Source organism: Aquarana catesbeiana, linkage group LG01 (genome assembly GCF_042186555.1).
Source record: "Aquarana catesbeiana isolate 2022-GZ linkage group LG01, ASM4218655v1, whole genome shotgun sequence".
Lineage (NCBI taxonomy): Eukaryota > Metazoa > Chordata > Amphibia > Anura > Ranidae > Aquarana > Aquarana catesbeiana.
The window spans coordinates 944,867,594-944,881,610 of NC_133324.1; the positions used below are offsets into that span (position 1 = coordinate 944,867,594).

The following is a 14,017-nucleotide window of genomic DNA, read 5'->3' on the forward strand; positions in this document are numbered from 1 at the left end:
TCTTATCCTGTATACTAAATTCATGTTCACAGGTTGTACAAGGAACACCACTAGAAGAAACAATGGCCCTCCCACTGATCGCAGTCTACCTCCATCTGTTACAAAACCCTTTCTTGACACCATCAAAAACCATGAACTCTGAGCAAATATAAACTGAAGACTGACATTGATTTGCACTGATCAGACTTAAAAGGGTGACCCCCATCTGTGTAAATGTTGGTATTGTAAGCCAGCACAGCTTTTTAATTGGTTTCTTATATATAAAGAACATGGAAGAACTAGGGATGTCACCTGCGGCCAATTGGCATTCATTTTTACGTGGCAAAAATCATACAGAATTACATATAGGAGATAGTAATGTGTTATCCTTTCATGTGACAACACTGAAGAAATGACACTTGTCTACAATGTAAAGTAGTGAGTGTACAGCTTGTATAACAGTGTAAATTTGCTGTCCCCTCAAAATAACTCAACACACAGCCATTAATGTCTAAACCGCTGGCAACAAAAGTGAGTACACCTCTAAGTGAAAATGTCCAAATTGGGTCCAAAGTGTCAATATTTTGTGTGGTCACCATTATTTTCCAGCACTGTCTTAACCCTCTTGGGCATGGAGGTCACCAGAGCTTCACAGGTTGCCACTGGAGTCCTCTTCTACTCCTCCATGACGACATCACAGAGCTGGTGGATGTTAGAGACCTTGTGCTCCTCCACCTTCCGTTTGAGGATGCCCCACAGATGCTCAATAGGGTTTAGGTCTGGAGACATGCTTGGCCAGTCCATCACCTTTACCCTCAGCTTCTTTAGCAAGGCAGTGGTCATCTTGGAGGTGTGTTTGATAGATATACTTTATTGTCATTGTATACATACAACAACATTTTTCTGGTTACTCTTTACAGCAGCAATAAAACACTTCTCAACAAAACCACACACACATACTCCTAGCACCTGCCCACATATCTATTTAAATATATAATGTTATTTAAAAATAAATAAATAAAAGAATATTAGAATTCCACATAAAATTCCTAAAACACTGTACCTGATGGGATTACGGCCCTAGGGGAAAAAAGTATACTTTAAGCGATTAGTGTGCGTTTTAAGTGTTCTATATCTTTTCCCTGAGGGCAAAGGGACAAACACACTGTAACCTGGGTGGGTTGGATCAATACTAATAGCTTTTGCCCGCTTTTTTAATCGGCTGTCATATGCTGTGTCCAAATTCGGTTCCTAAGATCCGCTGTGCTGTTTTCACCACACGAGACTGGCACTTCTTATCCTCCGCCCTGCAGCTGGCATACCACACTACAGCGCAGTGGAGAAGAAGACTCTCAATGGTACAACGATAGAAATTGACCAGAAGCCTTAGGCCCCTTTCACACTTAAACGACTTCAAAGTCGCGTGATTTTACCGCGATTTTGCTGCGATTTGGGAGCAGTACTACTTTGTACGACTTTGCCACAACTTTGGCATTAACAAATGAAAACATACATGGTGTGAGGCTTGTGCTTACAAAGTCGTACTGAAATCATGTCTATATTATTCAGATACGATTTGCACGATTCGCATGGAAGTTGGACCAAAGTAGTGCAGGGACTACTTTGAAGTCGGCACAACTTAAAGTGGTGTTCGGGCCAAAATTATACTTTTTAAATAAAAAATACCCCTATAATACACAAGCTTAATGTATTCTATTAAAGTTAGTCTGTAAACTAAGGTCTGTTCTGTTATTTTATAGCAGTAGTTTGTTATTTTATAAACTTACAGCAGGCCGTGGCCATCTTAAGTGTGGGCATCTGAAGCCAGACTGTATTTCTTCCTGGATCTCATCCTTTCAGATCTCGCACATGCTCAGTGCAGCACAAGCAGTGTAATAGGTTTCAGGTCAGGTTTCCATAGCAACGGCAGCATCAGAGGAAGTTGCCGCCCCTTCCCAGAAGGCATTGCAAACAGGAAATGATGCGATGGGCCGCGGCCAGGGAGGAGGAAGTGAAAAATGAATACAGCAGATATACAGTAGGTGCTGAGAAAAAAAAAATTTAAAATATCCAATTTGTTTACAGTGCACAGTTTAGTGAGGGATGCTGAAGAGTTGTAAAAGTGGGTGGAACTCCACTTTAAAGTCGTGCCAATATGAATGGTAGTCATTGAAAATCACGGAGAATGACTTGCCATACGATTTTGCAGTACAAAATCATGGGACAAGTCGTATAAGTGTATAAGGGGCCTTAAGGGCAATCCAGCCTGCTTCAGTCTCCGAAGGAAAAACAGTCTCTGCTGCGCTTTTTTCACTAGAAAAAAAAAGTATTTTGAGACCATGACAACTCCCTTGTAATATGCACTCCCAAAAATGTAATAGTGTCCGCCCTTTCCACCTCCTCACCACCTATATAAACCAGGCAATGATTGATCTTTCTTGATCTCCTATGATCCACTATTATTTCTTTAGTTTTTGCCGTATTCAGTATTAAATCATTTTCTCTACACCACTCAACCAAATGTTGAATTTCCTGCCTATAAGCTGTCTCATCATTATCTTGTATGAGTCCCACTAGAGTGGTGTCATCAGCAAACTTCACTATAGTGTTAGACGCATGTATGGGATTACAGTCATGCATGAAGAATGTAAACAGGGCCTGGGCTTAACACACATCCCTGTGGTACCCCTGTATTCAAAATAATTAGTGTTAGACATCTGATCTCCTATTCTCACCATTTGTGGCCTGTTAGGAAATCCATAATCTATGAGCGCAGCAATGGACATAGGCCCAAAGATTTTAACTTTTTCACTAATTTGTCAGGGACTACTGTGTTAAATGCAGAGCTAAAATCAATGAATAACATCCTAACATATGTGTTTGAGTGCTCAAGATGTGTCAAGGCAGCATGCAATGCAATTGCATGCTGCAATGGAGTCGTTAAGTTGGAATACTGCCCTGCGGCCCAGTCTCTGAAGGGAGGGGATCATGCTCTGCTTCAGTATGTCACAGTACATGTTGGCATTTATGGTTCCCTCAATGTTCTGTAGCTCCCCAGTGCCGGCAGCCCCAGACCATGACACTCCCACCACCATGCTTGACTGTAGACAAGACACACTTGTCTTTGTACTCCTCACCTGGTTGTCGCCACACACGCTTGTCACCATCTGAACCAGATAAGTTTATCTTGGTCTCATCAGACCACATGACATGGTTCCAGTAATCCATGTCCTTAGTCTGCTTGTCTTCAGCAAACTGTTTGCAGGCTTTCTTGTGCATCATCTTTAGAAGAGGCTTCTTTCTGGGATGACAGCCATGCAGACCAATTTGATGCAGTGTGCGGCGTATGGTCTGAGCACTGACAGGCTGACCCCCCACCCCTTCAACCTCTGCAGCAATGCTGGCAGCACTCATACGTCTATTTCCCAAAGACAACCTCTGGATATGACGCTGAGCACGTGCACTCAACTTCTTTGGTGGACCATGGCGAGGCCTATTCTGAGTGGAACCTGTCCTGTTAAACCACTGTATGGTCTTGGCCACCGTGCTGCAGCTCAGTTTCAGGGTCTTGACAATCTTATTATAGCCTAGGCCATCTTTATGTAGAGCAACAATTCTTTTTTTTCAGATACTCAGAGAGTTCTTTGCCATGAGGTGCCATGTTGAATTTCCAGTGACCAGTATGAGAGAGTGAGAGCGATAACACCAAATTTAACACACCTGCTCCTCATTCACACCTGAGACCTTGTAACACTAACAAGTCACATGACACCGGAGGGAGGGAAAATGGCTAATGGGCCCAATTTGGACATTTTCACTTAGGGGTGTACTCACTTTTGTTGCCAGTGGTTTAGACATTAATGGCTGTGTGTTGAGTTATTTTGAGGGGACAGCAAATTTACACTGTTATACAAGCTGTACACTCACTACTTTACATTGTAGCAAAGTGTCATTTCTTCAGTGTTGTCACATGAAAAGATAGAAGAAAATATTTACAAAAATGTGAGGGGTGTACTCACTTTTGTGAGATACTGTATATGTATATAGTGTATGGTTTAAAATGTACAATTGTATAGTCATGTATAGTCTCCTGTAGTTTATTCTTCTTTTTTTTTTTCATACTGTCAGTTTAATGGCTGCAGATGGGCACTGAACAGGGTGCATTGATGAGCTGTGACCCTAATTTTGCTTCAAAGTTCTTTATTTAAAATGTAATTTTTTTTCTTTAAACTTCCCTCCTAAAATTGGGGGGCGTGTTATATGCCTGTGTGTGTTGGACACCGATAAATATGGTAATATTTTTCCTTTCACATTTTTTTATTGGGGTTTTTTGCATTCAGTTTATAGGGTGGAGGGTGTTGGTTATTGGTGTTTTTAGAGTTTATACACATCTCTTGTATATAGTGTAAAGTGTAAAATGTACAGTTGTATAGTCATGTAAAGTCTCCTGTAATTTAAAATAAAGTTATTCTTTTTTCAGTTTTCCTGGTGCAGACATTTGTTTTTGGGGGCTATTTTTTTTTTTTGTGGGTTTTGTACCAATTTTAATGGGAGATAAGGCACTTACCTTCACTCTCTGAGATCCACAGGCACTTACTATATTGCCAAAAGTATTGGGACACCCAAAACCTTTAACGGCATCCCAGTCTTAGTCCGTAGGGTTCAATATTGAGTTGGCCCACCCTTTACAGCTATAACAGCTTCAACTCTTCTGGGAAGGCTGTCCACAAGGTTTAGGAGTGTGTCTATGGGAATGTTTGACCATTCTTCCAGAAGTGCATTTGTGAGGTCAGGCACTGATGTTGGACAAGAAGGCCTTGCTCCCAGTTTCCGCTCTAATTCATCCCAAAAGTGTTCTATCGAGTTGAGGTCAGGACTCTGTGCAGGCCAGTTAAGTTCCTCCACCCCAAACTTGCTCATTCATGTCTTTATGGACATTGCTTTGTGCACTGGTCCAAATCATTTGGTGGAGGGTGGATTATGGTGTGGGGTTGTTTTTCAGGGGTTGGACTTGGCCCCTTAGTTCCAGTGAAGGGAACTCGTAAAGCGGAGTTCCACCCAAAAGTATAACTTCCACTTTAAGGACTCCTCATCCCCTTATATGCTACATTTGGCATGAATTTTTTTTTTTTGGGGGGTACCTAGTTTTGACAGGCACCCAGCTCCCACTTCCGCTCTGGCCGCCTAGGCGACTCGAGCGGAAATTCATCTCCCCCTCCCTCCCTGCAATCTTCTGGGACATGTCACAGGTCCCAGAAGATTGCCGGCCACTGACGAAGCACAACCCGCGCATGAGCAGTGCGCACCCAGCTGTGAAGCCACAAGCTGTCACCAGTGTTAATTTTGACATCAAATTTCGATTTGGTTTTAGTTATAGTCTTTTGACTAAAATGATATTTTAATTTTAGTCGTATTTTAGTCATCTGAGCTGTTTTAGTTTTAATCATATTTTAGTAGACTAAAATCAAATGGGTTTAGTTAAATGTTGATGCATTATTTCTTTAGAATTGCCACATATAATATACTCCTGGAGTAAAAATCTAATAACATATTATTATTTATGGTTATTTGAATATGCACTACAGACACAGATTTAGCCGTTGTTATATAAATTCAATTTATTTTTAGTAATAGTCTTTTGACTAAAATGCCATTTTCTTTTTAGTCATATTTTAGTCATCTGAATTGTTTTAGTCGTATTTTAGTCGACTAAAATAGACGAAAATATTTTAGTCGACGAAATTAACATTGGCTGTCACAGCCGGGGTGCCCACACTTGTGATGGCGGCCCCGGAGAGAACTGAAGGTTCGGGCAGCCGCATCGCTGGACCGTGGGACAGGTGAGTGTCTGTTTATTAAAAGTCTGCAGCTACACTTTTTGTAGCTTCTGACTTTTAATAAACACATAACTGACTGGAACTCCACTTTAAGGTGTCAGCATACCAAGACATTTTGGACAATTTCATGCTCCCAACTTTGTGGGAACAGTTTGGGGATGGCCCCTTCCTGTTCCAACATGACTGCGCACCAGTACACAGAGCAAGGTCCATAAAGACATGGATGAGCGAGTTTTGAGGTGGAGGAACTTGACTGGCCTGCACAGAGTCCTGACCTCAACCCGATAGAACACTTTTGGGAGGAATTAGAGCGAAGACTGCGAGCCAGGTCTTCTCCTCCAACATCAGTGCCTGACCTCATAAATGGGCATCTGGAAGAATGGTCACACATTCCCATAGACACACTCCTAAACCTTGTGGACAGTCTTCCCAGAAGAGTTGAAGCTGTTATAGCTGTAAAGGGCGGGCCAACTCGATATTGAACCCTACGGACTAAGGCTGGGATGCCATTAAAGGTAATGGGTGTGTAAAGGCAGGCGTCCCAATGCTTTTGACAATATAGTAAGTGCCTGTGGATCTCAGAGAGTGAAGGTAAGTGCCTTATCTCCCATTAAAATTGGTACAAAACCCACAAAAAAAGTTCATGTGCGTGACATACTGCGGGTCTTTACCCATTTTTATAAAGAACTTTACAAATCGCGCATCCCACCGGGGGGTAATACACTGTAAAATTATCTGGATGACATTGACCTCCCTCGGTTAACAAGTGAGGACTGTAATGCCCTGGAAGCTGACATAACTTTGGAGGAGGTTGAGGGAGCGATATCTTCCTTTGCCCCTAGGAAATCTCCGGGCCTGGATGGTATGCCCTCGGAATGGTATACTACTTTTGGTGGTGGACTAGCGCCCTGACTCTTACGTGTGTTTTTGGCTGCTAGGCGGGAGGGGAGACTGCCCCCCTCTATGCGAGAGGCCCTGGTGGTCTTAATACATAAAGGGGGAAAAGATCCTGAAGAATGTGAAGCCTATAGACCCATTTCGTTGATGAATGTCGACACCAAAATTCTTGCGAAAATGTTGGCGGGAAGACTACAATCGGTAATCCTGAAGCTAGTTAACCCGGATCAGACAGGCTTCATACAAGGGCGTTGTGCACAAATGAATATTAGAAGGTTATTTGTTAACCTGCAGACTGAGCATGACAATTCTGGGGAGAGAGTAGTGGTCTCTCTGGACACCAAGAAGGCCTTTGATTCAGTGGAGTAGGGTTACCTGTTTGGTCTCCTGGAGATAATGGGATTTGGGCCTACGTTCATATCCTGGGTGAAGCTGTTATACACTGACCCATTAATTAGGGTGAGGGTAAATGGAATTATATTCAAACCCTTCCCTGTCCTCTGGGGGACCAGACAGGGGTGCCCGTTGTCCCCTCTTCTGTTTGCCTTGGCCATAGAGCCCCTGGCGGCAAAACTGAGGGATAATCCTTACATGAATGGACTTAGGGTTGGGGGGGATTGAGGAACGAGTCTCCTTTATGCGGATGACATGCTCCTGTATCTACAAGATCCAGGTGCTTCGTTGTCCACGGCTTTTGAATTGATACAGGAATTTGGAGACTATTCTATATTCCGTATCAATTGGTCCAAATCAACCCTATTCTCTATTGATGGCACAGTGACGGTCCCGGTGGATTGTCTCATTCAACTGTCTCAGCCATTTAAATACCTGGGGGTGGTGATTCAACTTCCCATTTCTGGGTATCTGGACCTCAATCTGAGAATGGAGGCTCTTCGCGAGAGGGTACAGTGCTGGAGGAACATGCCATTGACAGTGATGGGTCGCATAAACCTATTTAAAATGATTTTCCTTCCAAAGCTGCTATACGTTCTCTCGAACTCGCCTGTGTATGTCTCGGTGAAACTGTTCAGACACATAGACTCTATTGTGGTGGATTTCCTGTGGGGATCTAAGGCCCCCAGGATATCTCTAGCAATCCTGAAGTTACCAATAACACGGGGGGGGGGGGGGGGGGGGTGTCTGGCTATACCGGGTATGAGATCCTATTTTTTTGCGTCCCAATTGACATTCTTGCATTGGCGGTGCTTCCCCCAGGTCCCTAATGCCACTACTCTATTGGAGGCGGCGGTGGCCACATCCCAGGACACATTACTGAATATGCTGTTTAGAAAAGGGATACCGGGGAGATAGGTGGGGTCTGTTATGGCGCTACCAGGAAGGGTATTTCACCTATGTGAGCAGAGAATAATGGATGACCCTTTATGGATGTTACCTAATTGTCCTCTGTGGTGCAATAAGTCCCTGAAAGAGTTCTACAAAATAGAGGAAGGGTATAGATGGGCCAAATATGGGGTAAAATATCTTCACCATATATACCAAGATGGTAAGCTGTCCTCTTTTGCACACCTGCGGGAGCAGTTTGGCATACCTAGAACCTGGCAATTCAGATATGCCCAGCTGCAACATGCAGCGACAGCCCAGTTCGGGAGGGGGGAGGTGAAGGTACAAAACACAGCTTGGGAAAAGGTGCTGATTGACCCGGAACCAACTAAGCGCATATCCAGATACTACAGGGAGATAGGACTGGGGGGCCCCGACCTGACTGTTAGGACTAGAACTAGATGGACAACGTTTATACCGGAACTGACTGAGGAATTGTGGCAGGAGGTGCTTGATACATACCTTTTCTGGGTTATTTCCTCCACAGATAGAATGATACAGCTTCGATATTTACATCAGGTATACTACACTCCAACTAGGCTATTCAAAATGCACAGAAGGGACACTCCAGAGTGTCATAAATGCAAGGGAAATGAGGGAACTTTCTTTCACATGGTATGGGACTGTCCTAAGATAAGGCCACTATGCTCCCAGGTGACCGAGTTCATATCCGACCACTTTGACCTTCCAAATATATGTTCTCTCATAAGGTGTCTGTTGGGTGTCTTTGATCAAGAAGAGATTAATGTGAATACAAAATTGTTTCTCAGACTTCTGTACTTCGGAATGCGAAAATTGATCGCTCGAAGATGGATTCATGATGAACAACTCACTTTGGGAATGTGGATAAGAATAATAAATGCAGATATACCCTTATATAAAATGACATATGAGGCGAGGGGAGCCCTCAAGAAATCTAGGAAAGTATGGTATAGGTGGACTGACTCCAAAAACACTTTAACAGACGAAGGGGAAGGGGTCAATGGAGACGAACGAACATAGGGAACGATGAACATGAACAGTAATGTGATAGATGAGAGGATGCATACATTATTTTGGACAGATTAATGCTGAAGGGGGGAGGGAAGGGGTGGGGAGGGAATTCATCTGTTTCTATGGTTGAAACTATGTTTCTATTGTTAGTGTCGACGGTTACGACATTTTTTTTTTGGTAATTTTTTAAAGAGAAAAAAAAAGAGAGAAAACACTCAGGTTGGAGGAATTATAGGTGTCTCTACCAGAACCAGGAAGAACTACTAAATAGCAAATGTTGATGTTCTTTATGACTAGAGATAATATGATGTCTTTAATGTAATGTATGCCAACCTAATGCTTGAAGTATGAGATGTACCATATCAATATGCTCAATAAAAAACTTTGTTTTAAAAAAAAAAAAAAAAAAAGTTCATGTGCGTGTAAAGGCAGGTGTCCCAACACTTTTGGAAATAGTGTATATATTAAATATGAATAATTGTTGCGCAAACTAAAATAACTTGATACTTCAAACCAATAACCTCAAATGATCCAAGATATTAATAATTCATCAAATCATCAGACAGATAAATTCATACAACAGTGCATAAAAGTAATACAATTAAAGTAAAGTGCACATATGTTAAAAAGTGCATAATAGTCTGTATCAGATGACAAATAAGATGCCCGGTTTGCTTCCTTCAGTGTAGGCAGCTTCAGTGTGACAACATAAAGACAAATGGTGTACTTCCACCCGATAGTGACAACTCCGGTACTCCCAGTATTCTCACCTTAATGAGTAATCAAATAGGCTTTTGATTACATGTAGAAATCATCCTCTATCGATGCTAGCCCACTTGTAGTCCTTCTCAGTTGATTTGGATATCCTATGGTGGTGGTCCCCTTAAGACTCCCTAACATGCTTTTAGGGTAGAAACAAAGAAGCCTCCCATAGTGTGATATTGCTAATAAAATTTGTTTTTATTAAAGAAATATCTCTTACATAAAAAAAAAAAAAAAAACGTAAAAACGCATTTGGTATACTCAGCATGAAAATGCTCTCCAAACATCACTTCCGGTCCGGGATGCCCTACGTGTTGCGTCACACGCACGTGACTTAATTTTTTTTTAATTGAATATAGTGTATATGTACGGTATATAGTGTGTAGTTTAAAATGTACAGTTGTAAAGTCATGTATATTCTCCTGTAGTTTATAAGTTCTTATTTTTTTTATTTTTTTTAATACAGTTTTCCTGGTACTGACATAGGTTTTTAGGGGGTATTTTTTTTCTTGTGGATTTTGTACCATCAATTAAAGCTTAGTTTTCTTATTTATTACTTTTATTAATTGGTATTTTTTTTGCTTTTTTTTCCCATTTATATATTTTTTATGATTATTATTTTTCCTTTCACATTTTTGCATTGGTGTTTTTTGCATTCGGTTTATTGGATGGAGGGTGTTGGTTATTGGTGTTATCAATGTTTATATACATCTCTTGTATATAGTGCATGGCAGGGGTAGACAACCTTTGGAGTGCAGTGTGCCGAAAAATGTTTTCAAATAAATTGAGCGTGCCGATTTTATAACAAAAAAAGATTTCAACTTCACACTCTCAATCACGAAAAGGATTTTTAATAAAGTAAATGCTGTAAACTACTTTAGTAGTGAGAAATTAACATCCTGAACTCTCACGCCTCAGATCAGCCCCAATTCATGCACCTTCACAGCTCAGATCACTGTACCCCCCTGAAAATCTGTTTCACCACTGTACCCCCCTGCTCATCTGCCCCACCAATGTTCCCCCTTTCTCAAATGCCCCACCAATGTTCCACCTTTCTCATCTGCCCCACCAATGTTCCCCCTTTCTCATCTGCCCCAACAATGTTCCACCTTTCTCATCTGCCCCACCACTGTACCTCCATGCACATCTGCTCCACCACTGAACCATCTTCTCATCTGTCCTAAAACTGAACTTATCTGCTCATCTGCCCCACCACTGTAACCCCCTTTCTCATATGCCCCATGTCTGTACCTCCTGCACATCTGTCCCACCTCTGTTCCCCCTGCTCTTCTGCCCCACCACTGTAACCCCCTGCTCATCTGTCCCACCAATGCACCTCTTTTCTCCTCTGCCCCAACACTGAACCCCCCCTGCTCATCTGCCCCACCGCTGTACCCTCCTGCTCTTCGGTTCCACCTCTGAACCCCTCCTGCTCATTTTCCCCACTGCTGTGCCCTCTTCTCATCTATGATATGTGTGATATGCAGAGTGGTATAAGGGAGCAGAGATGAGACACATCTACCTGTCCTGGCACACTCATCCTGCTGATCCAACTCTCGCATCCAGCCCACGTGCTTGTATGGGATGTAGGGATGTACGTGATGTATGGGATGTATTGGATGTATGTGATGTATGGGATGTAGGGATGTATGTGATGTATATGATGTATGGGATGTATGGGATGTATGTGATGTATGTGATGTACGTGATGTATGTGATGTATGGGATGTATTGGATGTATGTACATGTATGGGATGTATGTACATGTATGGGATGTATGTGATGTACGTGATGTATGGGATGTATGTACATGTATGGGGTGTATTGGATGTATGGGATGTATGGGATGTATTGGATGTCACATACAAGCAGTGGGCCTGTGTGCAGGATCATAAATTGGGCTCCCCGCAGCTGAGAAAAGGTGATTGGGTGTGATTTTCACTGCGCTGAATACTGGCTGTGGCTTAAATGGACACAGAGTTCCGGGGTTCAGTAGTAAGTGATGCAAAGGTTCAGGAATCATTTCAACAAAGTTCCCAGAAGCTCAACAGTAATTCCACAAATTGTCACCTGATTGGGGTTTTCTCAATCACAGTGAAATCCCTTCTTTCTGAGATTGGTAGTGGCAACCAAGCGAGTCATCTTCCCCTAGATGGTGGGCAGGGCTAGCAGGACTGTGATTGGATTTAGCACTGGCCAATGACAGTCCTCCTCCTGGAAACAGGGACCGCCCCCCCAGCAGAACTGCACCCAATCTCTTCCCTATCACAAAAGCTGATATAAAAAACTATGTGATAATAAATGGCTTCATGTAATTGCTACCACTGAATAAAAGACAGTTTTTTGGCATGATTAGTCATATTCTCAATATAAATGCCAAAAATTTTACAATTTCTGCCAGGGTATTTTGAGCTGAACTACATATATATATATATATATATATATATATATATATATATATACACAGTATCTCCCAAAAGTGAGTACACCCCTCACATTTTTATAAATATTTTATTCTATCTTTTCATGTGACAGCACTGAAGAAATGACACTTTGCTACAATGTAAAGTAGTGAGTGTACAGCTTGTATAACAGTGTAAATTTGCTGTCCCCTCAAAATAACTGAACACACAGCCATTAATGTCTAAACCGTTGGCAACAAAAGTGAGTACACCCCTAACTGAAAATGTCCAAAGTGGGCCCAAAGTGTCAATATTTTGTGTGGCCACCATTATTTTCCAGCTCTGCCTTAACCCTCTTGGGCATGGAGTTCACCAGAGCTTCACAGGTTGGCACTGGAGTCCTCTTCCACTCCTCCATGATGACATCACAGAGCTGGTGGATGTTAGAGACCTTGTGCTTCTCCACCTTCCGTTTGAGGATGTCCCACAGATGATCAATAGGGTTTAGGTCTGGAGACATGCTTGGCCAGTCCATCACCTTTACCCTCAGCTTCTTTAGCAAGGCAGTGGTCATCTTGGAGGTGTGTTTGGGGTCGTTATCATGTTGGAATACTGCCCTGCGGCCCAGTCTCTGAAGGGAGGGGATCATGCTCTGCTTCAGTATGTCACAGTACATGTTGGCATTCATGGTTCCCTCAATGTTCTGTAGCTCCTCAGTGCCGGCAGCACTCATGCAGCCCCAGACCATGACACTCCCACCGCCATGCTTGACTGTAGGCAAGACACACTTGTCTTTGTACTCCTCACCTGGTTGCCGCCACACAAGATTGACACCATCTGAACCAAATACGTTTATCTTGGTCTCATCAGACCACAGGACATGGTTCCAGTAATCCATGTCCTTAGTCTGCTTGTCTTCAGCAAACTGTTTGTGGGCTTGCATCATCTTTAGAAGAGGCTTCCTTCTGGGACGACAGCCATACAGACCAATTTGATGCAGTGTGCAGTATATGGTCTGAGCAGTGACAGACTGTCCTCTCATCCCTTCAACCTCTGCAGCAATGCTGGCAGCACTCATATGTCTATTTCCCAAAGACAACCTCTGGATATGACGCTCAGCATGTGCACTCAACTTCTTTAGTCGACCATGGCGAGTCCTGTTCTGAGTGGAACCTGTCCTGTTAAACCGCTGTATGGTCTTGGCCAATGTGCTGCAGCTCAGTTCAGGGTCTTGGCAATCTTCTTATAGCCTAGACCATCTTTATGTAGAGCAACAATTCTGTTTTTTAAATTCTCAGAGAGTCCTTTGCCATGAGGTGCCATGTTGAACTTCCAGTGACCAGTATGAGAGAGTGAGAGCGATAACACCAAATTTAACACACCTGCTCCCCATTCACACCTGAGACCTTGCAACACTAATGAGTCACATGACACCAGGGAGGGAAAATGAATAATTGGGCCCAATTTGGACATTTTTACTTAGGGCTGTACTCACTTTTGTTGCCAGCAGTTTAGACATTAATGGCTGTGCGTTGAGTTATTTTGAGAGGACAACAAATTTACACTGTTATACAAGCTGTACACTCACTGCTTTACATTGTAGACAAGTGTCATTTCTTCAGTGTTGTCACATGAAAAGATAGAATAAAATATTTACAAAAATGTGAGGGGTGTACTTACTTTTGTGAGATACTGTATATAGATCTATCTATCTATCTATCTATCTATCTATCTATCTATCTATCTATCTATCTATCTATCTATCTATCTATCTATCCATCCAGTATATATACAAAATGTATGACT

At 42.4% G+C, this 14,017-nt stretch overlaps 1 protein-coding gene across 2 annotated transcripts in view; it reads left to right on the plus strand.

Annotated features, from left to right (window-relative positions):
• LOC141121149 (uncharacterized) overlaps positions 1–3,864 on the plus strand; it is an 82,338-nt gene extending 78,474 nt beyond the window's left edge. For both annotated transcript variants that reach the window (XM_073611065.1, XM_073611066.1), the window contains exon 10: positions 33–3,864. In XM_073611065.1, the coding sequence (XP_073467166.1) occupies positions 33–142 (110 nt within the window). In that variant the 3' untranslated portion in view covers positions 143–3,864. The remainder of the gene's footprint in view (positions 1–32) is intronic.
• The last annotated feature ends 10,153 nt before the right edge of the window (positions 3,865–14,017 follow it).